General features: G+C 41.3%; 1 protein-coding gene across 2 annotated transcripts in view; it reads left to right on the top strand.

Moving 5' to 3' along the window:
- Positions 1-6,508: 6,508 nt before the first annotated feature.
- The window catches only part of LOC143487921 (arf-GAP with dual PH domain-containing protein 1), a 28,621-nt gene continuing 20,049 nt past the window's right edge, over positions 6,509-15,080 (top strand). Inside the window, exons 1-3 of one of the 2 annotated variants that reach the window (XM_076987222.1) lie at positions 6,509-6,968; positions 12,511-12,641; positions 14,577-14,668. In XM_076987222.1, coding sequence (XP_076843337.1) covers positions 6,878-6,968; positions 12,511-12,641; positions 14,577-14,668 — 314 coding nt within the window. In that variant the 5' untranslated portion in view covers positions 6,509-6,877. Of the gene's footprint in view, positions 6,969-11,882; positions 12,202-12,510; positions 12,642-14,576; positions 14,669-15,080 lie in introns of those variants that run through there. The other variant, XM_076987230.1, reaches the window with a different exon arrangement.

Raw genomic sequence — 15,080 nt, 5'->3', positions numbered from 1 at the left:
ATTAAAAACAAGATTTTAAAGGAATGAAAATTTAAATGAATTAAATAATGAAATCAAATAGAAATTTAAATGATTACAATATTAAGATAAAAGACAAAATAATTAAATAAGAATAAAAAAGCAATACAACTGGAAAGTAAATATATAGTATATATATATATATAGTTACGGAACCTACACTAACCAAAAGACAGTCCAAATAAGTATGTCAAACACTGTGGCTCACTGTGGCAGGTTTGTGATATTTGCAGTGTTCAAGATTCACTCCCTGTTTTTCCTGTTTCTGAGAAGTACTGGAATGTTGTTCCACCTCATGCCCAACAGTAGACTACAGTCCAGTAATAGTCTACTCTTCAAAATATAAAGAAGAGTATAAAATAATTTTATCATGTAAATATTATTATTTTATTATATTATTACTTATTATATATAATAATAATAATAATAATTAAATAATAATGATTTATGATGATATATATATACACTATATTGCCTAAAGTATTCGCTCACCCATCCAAATGATCGGAATCAGGTGTTCTGATCACTTCCATGGCCACAGGTGTGTAAAATTAAGCACCTAGGCATGCAGACTAAGAAGAACTGGTCGCTCTCAGGAGCTCAGTGAATTCCAGCGTGGAACTGTGATAAGATGTCACCTGTGCAACAAATTCAGTTTTCCTCGCTCCTAAATAAATTTGAAATGAACTAAAATTTCCTCGCTCCTAAATATTCCAGTCAAATGGAAGTTCTTGGGAACTACAGACACTCAGCTACGAAGTAGTAGGCCACGTAAACTGACGGAGCGGGGTCAGAGGATACTGAAGCGCATAGTGCACAGAGGTCACCAACTTTCTGCAGTCAATCACTACAGACATTCAAATTTCATGTGGCCTTCAGAATAGCTCAAGAACCTCATGGAATGGGTTTCCATGGTCGAGCAGCTGCATCCAAACCATACATCACCAAGTGCAATGCAAAGCATTGAATGCAGTGGTGTAAAGCACAGAGACACTGGACTCTAGAGCAGAGGAGGCATGTTCTCTGGAGTGACGAATCACACTTCTCCATCTGGCAATCTGATGGATGAATCTGGGTTTGGCGGTTGCCATGAGAACGGTACTTGTCTGACGGCATTGTGCCAAGTGTAAAGTTTGGTGTAGGGGGATTATGGTATGGGGTTGTTTTTCAGGAGCTGGGCTTGGCCCCTTAGTTCCAGTGAAAGGCACTCTGAATGCTTCAGCATATCAAGACATTTTGGACAATTCCAACTCCCAACTTTGTTGTAAGAGTTTGGAGCTGGCCCCTCCCTCTTCCAGCACGACTACAGCAGTGCACAAAGCAAGGTCCATAAAGACATGGATGGCGTGGATGAACTTGACTGACCTCAACCTGATAGAACACCTTTGGGATGAATTAATTGGAGACTGAGAGCCAGGCCTTCAAGTTCAACATTAGTATGTGACAAATGTCGTGCTGGAAGAGTGCAAAGGGTGGACAAACATCATATTGGATTAGCAATGGGATGTGACTTAAGCTCATATGTGAGTCAAGGAAGGCGAGTGAAAACTTATATATAGTGTTTATCACAGTCCAAAGACATGTGTCAGGTTGATTGGCCACTCTAAATTGCCTGTAGTGAGTGTGTGTGTGTGTGTCTGTTGGTCATATGGTGGATCGGTGACCTGCTCATGGTATACCTGCCCTCACCTGGTGATGCTGGGATTGGCTCCAGCCCCCCTCGTGACCCCGACTAGCAGGATTAAGCGGTAAAAGTAATGGATGGATATATATATATATATATATATATATATATATATATATATATATATATATATATATATATATATATATATATATATATATATATATAGCTCATACATAACCCAGTAAAAATGGAATGTAAGTTTAATTTCATGCTTGTATGTTTCTGTAGCTTCAGTAAAGGTCACAGTAGTCTAAGGGATCGTTTTTTCTTTTAGTTTTCTGCTCATTTTCAACAGAGAACAGGCAGAACCTGAGTCATCTAAAAGGTTCGGCTGAGTGAGTTATTTTAAGTCGAACATGTTCGACAACCGCTGACATTCAGCTCAGTCAGGAACCGCGCACAGGCTGCTGGGATCGGCTCCTTCAGTCAGCGACTGAGCCAATCTTCAGTACTCGATCTTTCTAGCAGGGAGACTCTGGCTACATGTACAGAACACACAAACAGCCACGGAGGAAAGTGGCTACGCTGTACAGACAACCTTTAGAATATTTATACAATAACATGGGCACACAATTTACATTTTAAAAAGTAACATTTTGAAAAGTAATGTCACACACACACACATACATACATACATACATACATACATATATATATATATATATATATATATATATATATATATATATATATATATATATATATATATATATATATATATATATATATATATATACATATATATATATATATATATATATCCCGGGCCCGGGACAAGAAAGTTCCCCCCCCCCCCCCCCCCCCGGCTTACGTCATTTGAATTTCCACTGTAGCAGACAATCCTTGAGTTAGGTCATATAGTATATAATATAGCCACACATCAAAGCTGTTTTTGACAGCTGACTGATTTATACTTGATGCGTAGAGAGCGGCGCGCGGCGAAAATGACGTAATCGCAGTGGCACCGCCCGTGCGCGGGCCTCACGCGCTGTCTATTCGCGAGGTCGTGCACTTCTTCGCGCGCCCCGCGCTTCAGCGCAATGAACAAAGTCGTGTTTGCAGGGTTCATACACCTTCACAAGTTGGAATTAAAGCACTTTCAATGTCCAGTTCAATATTTCCCAGCACGATAAACTTAATATTTATACATATACTCGAAATGATTAGAAATAATTCGCTTTTTTATCACATTATTTAATGGTTGTTTATTTTCAAAACGCCCAATCTTAACGTCTTCACGTTCTCTCATGTTTCGTCCTGGAATTACAAGAGGCTCTCGTACATACAAGAGAACTGTTCAGTCAGACAGATATTTGTTGTGAAACGAAGTAGTTACAATTTCAAGCATTTTCAAGTACTTTAGCCTAAATTCCAGCACTTTTCAAACCTGGAACACAATGCAACATTAAAATTCATCAGGTAAATGTTTTTCCCTTCTTTTCTGCGCTCCAGATTTTTGTTTACTTTAACTATCCACCACTGTATTTCCCGCTGTTGGGTGGGTACCAGCCGGCTACAGTCGGTGCTGGATCAAACCATTTTTCAGTGGGAGGCGGGGTGTATGCACTTAATGGAAAATATGCAGATAGGTAAAAAACATATATATATATTAGCCATTGAGCTTATTTTGAGTACAGACTTTTATATTAATGAAAGATTTCAAGATTATATAAAAAATGATAGACTTTAAATAAAAAATAAATTGCTGGGCTCTTTGATGGCCCCCCCTGGCCCTGGGGCATATATATATATATATATATATATATATATATATATATATATATATATATATATATATATATATATATATATATATATATATATTAGGGGTAGGCATAGATTAATTTTTTTTAAATCTAGATTAATCTCACTGAAATCTTGAAATTAATCTAGATTAATCTATATTAAAATGGCTCATATGCGTGCTACCCAAGTAATGACTAAAAGTCAGTTTTTGAAATAGGATTTCTTAATACAGAGGGTGCATTAGACCAGGGGCTCATCTCCTGTTTCCAAAATGCATCAATGACTGCTTGAGGAAGCTGTTCTACTTTGATACTTGAAGAAAAAAACATGCTCAATAAAATGTAGGCTACTCGTGTTCAAGTAGCCTACCTGTTGTAAGCCTACTACTGTACATTAAAAGGGGTTGATAACATGTTTATTCAGCTAAACATGATATTTGAAATGTAAGCCAACATTTAGTACATTTAACCTCACGGACGTAATTTGGGGGGGACTTTTTAAAGTTTTGGTCCTCTGCAGTTTTAACGGTTAAAAAGAAATATTTAAATAGCGACGAATCTAGCGCTAGGACCATGCAGAAAACGACCGCTCCGAGCTCCGCTCCGGTAACATTTTACGTTCCTAAAAATGAATTTTCCATGAAGCAAATCTGGCGACTTCGTGGCTGCATCCATGTAAAAATACGTACGATTTGTAATTCACATGTTTGAAAACTCGTTCTCGCCCCTACTGTGCAATTTGGTTAGGAATACAGCCAAGCTAAACTATCAAGTTGAAAGTCATCATAGTTTGCTTACCCATTTTGACCCAGTTCCCAACCCAACTTTAAGAATAGATTAACGACGATAATTTTTATATCGCCCGATAAGAGTATCAAATTAACGAACGCCGTTAACGGCCCACCACTAATATATATATATATATATATATTTGTGTGTGTGTGTGTGTTTGTATGTGTGTATATATACAAATGTATTTATTATTTTGCATGTAATATTTATGTATTCGTTTTTGTTATGAATTAAATTATTAAATAATTTATGGTTTTATGTAATTTGTCACCATTCGTCAGAAATTATAATTTAATTAGCGCAAAAACAGTCTCAAACAACAAAAACGTGTTGCTTTATATGTGTACTGCATGAGGAAATGACATCTTTAATTCCCATTTCATCGTCTTGTTGCAATATTCGAAGTCTCCCGGTGTTCAGCTACATGACTCTAATGGTGTGGCCACGTGAGGTCTCCAGGTGTTCAGCTGCGTGACTCTAAGCATGTGGCCATGTGAGGGAGATGCATCCAATTGCACAGCCGGAGAGCCAACTGCAGTTCTAGACCTGCAGTTTTAGACCTGCAGTTCTAGACGTGCTGTAGTTTTAGCCATGCGCCACCTAGCGGCTCGGAATGTAGCTAACGACAGCCAACCGCAGTTCTAGACCAGCAGTTCCAATGCATGCCGTAGGCTCAGGGGCTTGTATATTGTAATAATCCATTGTTTATTTGTTAAATAAGCCCATTGATTCTGAATTGTTTTAGCCAAATCTCTAACATTTGACAAGTTTTAAACGATAATGTACACCACATGTTGTATTTAAATAGAAGTAGTACGCCTCATTTTCCCTGTTCTTTTAGGGAGTTTTGATTAATTTTGTCATTTACACACACAGCTTGTCTCCTGAAGATATTTTATTTTTAATTAAACTACTGGATTACTGGCATAGGCTATTTTGTATTAAAAATCAGCAAAAATTGCATAATGTCAGGATGCTTTCAGTGAGTAAGCATACGTTTCCAGAATGTTAGGAGTGATTTATTTTACTCGTATACCTTCATTGGCATGCAACTAGCAAATATTATGTGATACTTGGGGTTTTTCGCTCACACGCCACACATCCGATTTCTCACGCCGAAAAAAAATCTAGTTTATTTACCTCTGATCCATATCTATGATTCAATGAGTTACCAGTTCGCTCTGGCGCAAACACTGGCGACCGATCGATCGCAATATAATACAAATTTTTGTCCATTTTACGTTCGCGACCCCCCCCCCGGGGGCAAAAATTTACGTTCGCAGGACTAGCATTTCTCTCAAAGTCGAAGTAGCTACAAAGTAGTCATAAAGGTAGCCAGAACTAACGAACTAAGACACACTAACGCTAGCCAGATTCATCCTTCATGACATAAACATTACGATAACACAAAAATGACCTTCAGACCGATCATATTTACATTTACATTTATGGCATTTAGCAGACTAAATATATGTGTATCATATATTAATATGCTCAATTGTATCAATATTCAGAACATAGTCTGGGTTCTTATGGGTTAATAATGATGGGGAAATGCTACTTTAGCTTGCTCACTACTTTTAGTATTAATAGTAGCGTAGTAAGTGCTAATTTCCTTCCTTTAAGTTGTTTCAAATTTAATCAAAGTAGCTACTAAGTAGCCATAAAGGTAGCCAGAACTAACGAACCAAGACACACTAACGCTAGTCAGATTCATCCTTCATGACATAAACATTACGATAACCCAAAAATTACCTTCAGACATTATCATATATCTATCATATATTATTGTTGCTTATAAATATTCTTCCATCTGCTCCCGCGACATACTAAACACTATCTGGATATTACGTTACATACATCTAAAACTACGGCACGTCTAGAACTGCAGGTCTAGAACTGCAGGTCTAGAACTGCAGGTCTAAAACTGCGGTTGGCTCTCCGGGTGTGCAATTGGATGATGTAGATGTGAGGTCTCCCGGTGTTCAGCTGCGTGACTGTAAGCGTGTGGCCGCGTGAGGTCTCCTGGTGTTCAGCTGCGTGACTGTAAGCGCGTGGACGCGTGAGGTCTCCCGGTGTTCAGCTGCGTGACTGTAAGCGCGCGGCCGCGTGAGGTCTCCCGGTGTTCAGCTGCGTGACTGAAAGCGCGCGGCCGCGTGAGGTCTAAAGCGCGCGGCCGCGTGAGGTCTCCCGGTGTTCAGCTGCGTGACTGAAAGCGCGCGGCCGCGTGAGGTCTCCCGGTGTTCAGCTGTGTGACTGAAAGCGCGCGGCCGCGTGAGGGCAGGGCGGCGAAGCGCAGAGATGAGTCTTGAGAAACTGCCTCAGGACGGAGAGACGGAATTCATGTTTCGCATCAAGAGCGGCCATTGCAAACATTTAGAGTGTTTAGTTTCCTCTGATGTATGTCTGATGAAGTATATATGAAGTTTACTGGTTCTGACCCAAAGAGAAGACCGCCGTACTGGTAGACGAGCACAGAAATGCACTGGAAACCCATAATCGAGTAAAGCGCGTGCACGTTTCAGCCGAGACCACTGCGACTCTACAGCACCAGCTACCACAGAAGAGAACCACTGCTCTGGGTCTTTACGTCTGTACATATATACAGTAATATATATATATATATATATTTAACATGTCCTCCGAACAAGAGACGAACCGACGCCGTTTACGGGAGCTCTTGGTTGTACGGGGGAACAGTAAGTGTGTGGACTGCGGGGCTCCAGGTGAGGTCCGTCCGTCTGATGGGCGTCTCGGTACATTATTATTATTATTATTATTATTATTATTATTATTATTAAGATACTCGCACAAGGTCGGCGGATGAATGCACAACAACTGGTTGTTTCTACCAGTTCGTGTCAAGTTCGGTGTAAATGTGCTTGAAATAGCACGTCAGTGAAGGAGAATGGGGAGCTTTTTACGAAGAGAAGAAACCAGTTACATCGAAGCAGCTTCAAATTGTTCTGCTGTCCTACACAATGTTATTGTGAATTTTGAGCTTAGCAACTCCACTCGTACTGTAATTACGTGTACATCTATTTCCTACATGCACTCAAATTGATTAGTCTCCTAAATGCGCTCAAATGATTAACAGCAATGTATCAGAAACTCAAGTGAAGTGGAAAAATGTGAAGTTTGGGATCTTACAGTATCGGTACAACGCTAAGCACGGTGCAGTCCACTGACATACTCATACCACCCCATACTAATATACTTACGTTGCATTGTCTGTGTTGTGTTGAGAATGGCCTGCAACCATGTATTAACTTTTAAGCAGTGATTATTTGGTCAGAAAATGAACCCCAAGGGTGGTGCACGCTAACAGATGGGCTGTATTACAGCACCCTTATGAAAGTCACCTATAGGCAGGTGTACATTATGAAGTGGCCAGTCAGTGTACCATATTCACTCCCGTGAAGTTCCTCTCCCGGCTTCCAACTTTACTGATTTTCCCAAATCCACTCTAGTTATATGAAGTGTACCTGTGTAAATACTGTGGGCGTTTGTTAAGCAGTGTTATCACCTGAGTTTAGCAGCACGCAAAGACTCATGCACCTGAGCTTGAGTATGAGTTTGAGTCTACCTGAGTTTGTTTTTCCTCGTACGGTGGCTCGGGAGCAGGTTTGAGTCTACCTGAGTTTGTTCTCCCTCGTACGGTGGCTCGGGAGCTGGTTCACATGCAGGATTTATTTGGAAGCCAACTTGAGAGATTCACCACTTACTGAAGGAGACCTTTGACAGGAAATTGTTGAGAGTAACTTAAAATGTTCTTGCCACCTTGCCTGTCTGTTAATCTATGAGTCTGGTTTGTTTGTTCAGCTCAAAATCACTCACAAGTTCTGTTGGTTAATGGCAGAATGATAACATAATGGTAAGGTTATCAGTGTCAGTCTGGGATTTAAGTGCGTAAGGCATTTCAAAGGTCATGTCAGTTAGTTGTTTGCTAGCTTATCATTTATTTTCAAAGTACATCTGCAGTTACAGCAAAATTACCTCCTACAGTTCTTGAAACTCCAAAATTTCACACGTGCTTCGAGTAGGTGTGTATTAGCAGAGCAGGAAATGTATATGTTTAAGCTCTTCCTTAAGAGTTATGAGACAGAGTTGACAGCGTCACCTCGTAAGGTCGAGAACAACAGGGAAAAATCTGCCCCTACATTTCTGCTGAAGTCAACATTTGGAGTGAAGATACCATAATACAAATTGCAATTTTATTGATGACTCTAAAACCAGTCAGGTCAACTGACACTTTTCAGCATATTTCAGCAAGGGGCCTTTATCAGCTCCTGAAAACCTCGCTATATTGTTGAGGTCTGCTTAATCTTTAGGACAGCCTTTCAAGCAACTGACTGAACACTACTACACAAATCAAGCACTGAACCTATATCTTAATGCTGATTGGTAATGATTTCAATGCAGTCATACATTGAAGAATTGAACACTGGATATTTGTCTGGATGTTTTGAATTAAAGGTCACTCTGAATCTCAAGCCAGTAGTGACAGGGACACGTAATTATACAGTCAGAAATAAGGCTTGTCTGACGAACTTCAACCAACTTCATATGCACAGTTGTACCACTACCATGGCAACACTGTGTTGAGAAGGTCCATCACCCAAATAATACGTTGGTGACTGGGTCCTGTGCTCAGAAATGGTCTTGAATTGTTATGAATGGGGCAGTGGGTCACTGATGAACTGTGAATGGCAGCAGATGGGATGCAGTCTGCATTTGTACGCTTGTAAAACGCACTCATGAGGTAGGCGTGCCTCGCACACCGGCTGATTAATAAATGCCCTCTGTGGTCGATCGCATTATTTCTCTCATTTTGTTGGATAGCAGGATCTGTTCTGATTTGGAATTGGGCTGCAGGCTGAAACAGGATCTGTGCTTTAGTGGAAACACCCAGTTTTATATTGATTTCAGTCAAGAAGAGAGAAAGAAGTGACTAGATATCTGCACACAGAGACGCTTCATGTATTGTGATGCAACACGAGTAGCAGCTCCTTATTATGGTTTTATTGTGTGTGTGTGTGTGTGTGTGTGTTTGTGTGTGTGTTTGTGTGTTTTGATAATTGCATATGTGCTGGTAAAAGCTTTAAAATGTAATCCGTAATTATATGACTCATATAAACATATAATTGTATTCAGAATGCGGAGTGTGTCTCGTTTTCTGCAGGACCAACTGTTCTACTGTTTCGTCCTTACGTTTTGGCATTCTTCATGTTTTCTGCTTGGTTCAGAGTTTTGGTTTAGTGTTCAGGATCAGTATATTTGTCATAATGATATTTGAAGTATGTCCAGAGAAAACTACATTCAGAGGCTAAAAGTACATGTAGATTACACTTTTATTAAAGTATTGTGACGTTTAATGATTGCAAGCTTTAGATATTAACTGTCTGGAGAAGGTGTCTTACTGTCTGGAGAAGGTCAGACACATCTTAATTAAAACCCAGAATGAAAATAGGTGTGTGTGAAAGAGTATGTGTGAAAAACCTTAGAAATGAAGCCAAGCTCAGTGCCCAAAGCGGTAGGACACTCAGAAAATGTTAGAGAATTCATTCATTACATTAGTTATGTCCAGACATGTGTGAATACACATGAATAAACATGCAGTTTGTATACCTGCCATTATAATTAACATATGGTCCTAACACTTGGATCCCATGGTGACATAGTAAGACACAGTCTCTCTCTCTCTCTCTCTCTCTCTCTCTCTCTCTCTCTCTCTCTCTCTCTCTCTCTCTCTCTGTCTCTCTCTCTCTCCCCCCTCACTGTATTAATCTTCCGTTTTCAAAATCAATGACTACACCCCCCTCCCCCCCAGTGTCACAAGTTCAAAATATGTTTTCTAATAATCTGAACTCTCTATGAATTCCACCTGTGTTTCTCGAGCCCGCCAACGCAAACTCTGAAACATGGTGCAAGGTTATACTTAGTGGTTTCACTTCTCCTTTCACATGTTTTCTTCTTTAAGATGGAAGATACAAGATGTGGGGAGATGTTTCCCATTAAAGACATCAGCCAGATGACATTTCTTGCTGAATAGTTGACCTGTGACCTGGAAATATTATGGGGTATGGGGGGACACAGAGCAACAAGGGATTATCTACAGTGCCTCAGTTTCCATGCTGGAAACTGCATTCTGGTATAGAGCTCAAATGTTATGTATAAAAGGGGAGTTCAACATTCTGTGGTTTTTAGTTTATTTGTGTTTTTGAGTCTATCGGGGGAAATGGATACATTTCTCAGTTATTTATGCCGTTATTATGTTGTTATTGTATCAGTCTTCGTGAACTTATCTCTTTGTGTTATCTACACCTGTCAAATAACCCTTATACAATTATTATAATGAACTCTTCAGGGTAGCTCCACACAGTTTTAAAAAACCCACTACAGGTCTGCTGTAACTTTTTAAATTCTTTTCTGCACTAACTTGGCATCGCAGATGGATTACAGCATATAGCTCCTAGTATTAATTATGAATTATCATCAATAATCTGCAGCGGCAGTTGGATAATTAGATTGGGATGACACCAGACTCCCAGGTGTGACTTACAAGGTGGATTCTTTGGCAGTAGAGTCTCCCATTATGAGAGTGAATCTCGAGAAGCTCTCGGGAAGGCCTTCTTACCTCAGGGAGCTGCTATATTTATATACAGTGATGTCCAGACCTATTCAGACAGTAACGCTCGGTATCGTTTTATACAGAATATATTGTTATTGTTGTTTTTGTTGTCTTGACACAACAATGCAAAAGTCTCTCCTCAGAGATGAATCACATGTACGTATATCCATTTCAGAGTCAGCAATGACAATGTGTTAATGCCGAGATGAACTCTGGATTCCTGTGACATGTCGGGCCTGCATTGTATATGGGACATCAGCCCGTCACTTGTCTTTGTGTAGAGAGTGCAAGAATATAGTAAACAACATCTAAGGAAGTAGGTGTGGGTTTATAACCGCCACCGCCCCTGTCATTTGGACAGTGTGTCTCGCAATAGAACAGTTATGCAGGCCAAACTACTGCGATCAATCAAGCGATTATACATTTGTAGGACAGCTCTTTGCCAGTAGCTGAGCAATCTGTTCACAGTCAGCAGGACAATTTGAGATTAGTCATAGTGACCACAGCACAATCTGAAGGAGCTCTCTGCTTCATTTCAGCACAAACTTGCTTAGTAGTAGTGCTGCTATTGACAGCTCTGTCTGCTGGTTGACAGAAGAACCTGGAATAGCATCAGAACAGTAACCTCTTCTCAACCAGACTACTCCAATGCTTACTATATAAACATATTTGCACATATTAATATTGCAATATCAAATTTATAACAGGCATTTGTTTAAAAAACAAAATCTCATTTAATTTCTGAGGATTTGATCATCCCGTTTTTAACAGATGTCAAAATGTCATGATGACCTCAATGTCGTGGAGTTATTCTATAGCGTGGTGCCCTTTCCCCACTCACATATTCTGTGCTTTTTGGTCTAATCAGTATATTACACAGCCCTGTCTGGTATTGTGAAAATATTGCAGAGAACGCGGCTATGCTAAGCCCAGCATCATGGACATCCGGTCTGCCTTTGTTACCACACACGTTTAAGTACATGTACTCTGCAGTTCTCTTTCAGCTACTTCCTGACCTGCACACAACGCTCTCTCTCTCTCTCTCTCTCTCTCTCTCTCTCGCTCTCTCTATCTCTGCCTTTTCCTCCCTGCTGTCACTCAGTGTTGTGTTGTGCCTCTATTATTTTTGTTTCTTTTGTTCTTTTCTCTTTCTCTTTCTCTTTCTCACACACACAATGTCCCTCTTTCCCTTTCTCTCTCTCTCTCTCCCTCTCTCTCTCTCCTACTCTATCTCTCATGCTCCTTCTGCACAATTATAATCTGGCTAGCGTATTGTATGCATGTATTACTGACTGCATGCCAAGAGAGACTTGGGCAGAGTGGGAGATGTAAGTCTCAAAATCTGTGGCTTTTCTGTGTGTAACCACTGGCCTGGCGTTTTCTACTTCTGTAAATAATATGTTTTTTGGTAGGCTGTAGGAAGTAGCTGTCTGTAAAATGTTACTTTTTGATTTATGAGGCAATTAGTTCAGAATTATTTTAATTACAGTTTTCTCATGTCACCCCTGTAGAACTACATAATAGCCAGATATGCTCTCCCCCGTGTTTGCCCTGATCACACAAGACATGCTCTTCAGTGCACCTCCCTGTGCTTTGTGTGTGCGTAAGAATCCATTCCCCCTCTATGTGCTGTGCAGGACCGGAGTGGGCGTCCTTCACCCTGGGCGTCTTCATGTGTGACACCTGCTCAGGTATCCACCGGAACATCCCGCAGATCAGCCGGGTCAAGTCCGTCCTGCTCGACCCCTGGGACGCCGCTGAGGTGGAGGTGAGTGGCTGCACACGCTTCGTTTCAGTCGAGACCAACCCCGCAAAAAAGGCATAAGGAGCCGTGAAAGTAGAGACAGGGGCGCCTCCCACTCATTCTACACCCCGCCCACTCATTCTATACCTCTCCCACTCATTCTACACCCCTCCCACTCATTCTACACCCCTCTCACTCGTTCTACACCCGGCCCACTCGTTCTACACCTCTCCCACTCGTTCTACACCCCTCCCATTCATTCTATACCCCTCCCACTCATTCTACACCCCGCCCACTCATTCTATACCTCTCCCACTCATTCTACACCCCTCCCACTCATTCTACACCCCTCTCACTCGTTCTACACCCGGCCCACTCATTCTACACCCCTCCCATTCATTCTATACCCCTCCCACTCATTCTACACCCCTCCCACTCGTTCTACACCCCTCCCACTCGTTCTACACCCCTCCCACTCGTTCTACACCTCTCCCACTCATTCTACACCCCTCCCACTCATTCTACACCTCTCTCACTCATTCTACACCCCTCCCACTCATTCTACACCCCTCCCACTCGTTCTACACCCCTCCCACTTCAAATCGGAAGGGCTTGTATTTTGCTTTATTTTGATGTATCATTCCTACATGTCGCGCGTTATCCTTCTTTCTTGTTGGCCTTTCTCTAACTACGAGGGCCCTTCTTAGGCGCCACGGCTGTGGAGCACACGTGTCCTTGGCCACGTGAGATAAGCGATGACTATGCTTTTCAATGCACTGCCACGTTTCTGCAGCTCCAGCTCCTGGTGCCGCAGCCTTGGCCCAGCCTGGCTGGCCGTGTGCACGTTTCTGTTCCCTGCCAAGCCGCCCAAGGGAATCTAGCAAGTCATCAGCCGCAAATGGCCATGTGTGTGTGTGTGTGTGTGTGTGTGTGTGTGTGTGTGTGTATGACCACTGATGTTGAATACGAAGGTTCTCTATCTGGTATTAAAACAGCCGCTCAGTGCTGATGTAAGCAGCCAATTAAATGGAAGGTAGAAAGGTTGATCTGATTGTGAAACGTAGTGCTTACAAGAAGCAGTTTTTTTTTTTGTCAGTGCAGTGACCTGAGTGCGTGAGAAACAGCAGAACAGCGGGGAAGCTGTACCGAGTTGTCCAACGTTTGCTGAAGATGCGCGTCACTTTAAGGGTTCAGCACTGCTGCAGTACACTGCAAGCCTGTAGTATAGCACTAAAGGTTTGTTATTCCCATTAGGAACACTTAAGATATGATTCACAAGGACTTACAGAGGCCAACAAAACATTTTTGGATACATAGATATCACTGTGAAAACATAGCTTTCAGTATCCATACATTTAAAATGCATTTCACAAGAACATACCAACTGATCTGACTGGATTTTAAGGAAATAACAGGAAGGATGATGAAGATAGAGGAGGACCTATATCATTTTGTAGGGTGACTTTTATTATGTAAAGAGAAGCATTCTGTCCTGAGGAACGGTTTTAAAGCACAGTATGTCCTCATAGGAATAGTACCAGAACATATCAAGTGCTGGTGTTACTACTAGACATGTCGGGGCCAGCACTGGCCTGTTTGGTGTATTGCTGGGTCCGATGCTTCAACACACGTGATGAAGAGGGCGGAGGATGAGGAGGGTAACAGCAGGTCCTTCTCTGTGTGCCTGACCTCCTGCTGTCGCACAGTCCTGATCTCAGAAGCATACGGCTAATTAGCAGCCCACGCTGTGTGCGCTGTCTGCCGTGAACGTCCGAGAGCTCCGGTTTGAGCTGTTCTGTGGACTACCTTGGCTCGCCTGGATTTGAAATAAAATCAGCACGTAACCACCTGCATCAGTGTTTTGGGTTGTTTTCAGAGGTTTCTGTGACGTGAGTATATGGTGATGTAAGTGGCGTATTATCTGTTCTATCTCAAATCTCTTACCTGCTCTCTTCCTAGTTCATGGCCTCCACCGGAAACAGTGCTGCCAAGGCCAAGTATGAACAGAAGGTGCCACCGTTCTATTACTGTCCGACAAAGACAGACTGCCAGTGAGTAAAGGACCATAACAGATCATAACACATTATAACAGATCACAACAGATCACAACAGATCATAACAGATCATAACAGATCTGTTTCATGCCCTTCATTTTCTTTTCAGTAACCATGATGAATGTTTCTTTGATCCCTGATTGGCTGAAGCAGTTCTTTAGCCGAATATGTTAACTTGGCATAGAGCTTGTGAAAATATTGGCCTTAAGGCTGGATACCCCTTACATTTGTATATCTGTGTAACTGGCTCCTACACGTTTTCTTTGTTTTAACATTAATCTGACCTTTTGCAGTGATAGGCAGGGACTATTAATGGTTTCACAGTGGGTTGAAACTACTCATAGTAGTAATGAGTTTAAGCCCTAATGGAGTAAAGTTGGAAAAACTTTTAAACTGCTAAAAGGTAACC

The sequence above is a fragment of the Brachyhypopomus gauderio genome, chromosome 2 (genome assembly GCF_052324685.1).
Source record: "Brachyhypopomus gauderio isolate BG-103 chromosome 2, BGAUD_0.2, whole genome shotgun sequence".
Classification (NCBI taxonomy): Eukaryota; Metazoa; Chordata; class Actinopteri; order Gymnotiformes; family Hypopomidae; genus Brachyhypopomus; species Brachyhypopomus gauderio.
The sequence above is the reverse complement of the archived record's forward strand: the minus strand, read 5'-3'. Positions and strand labels throughout refer to the sequence as shown.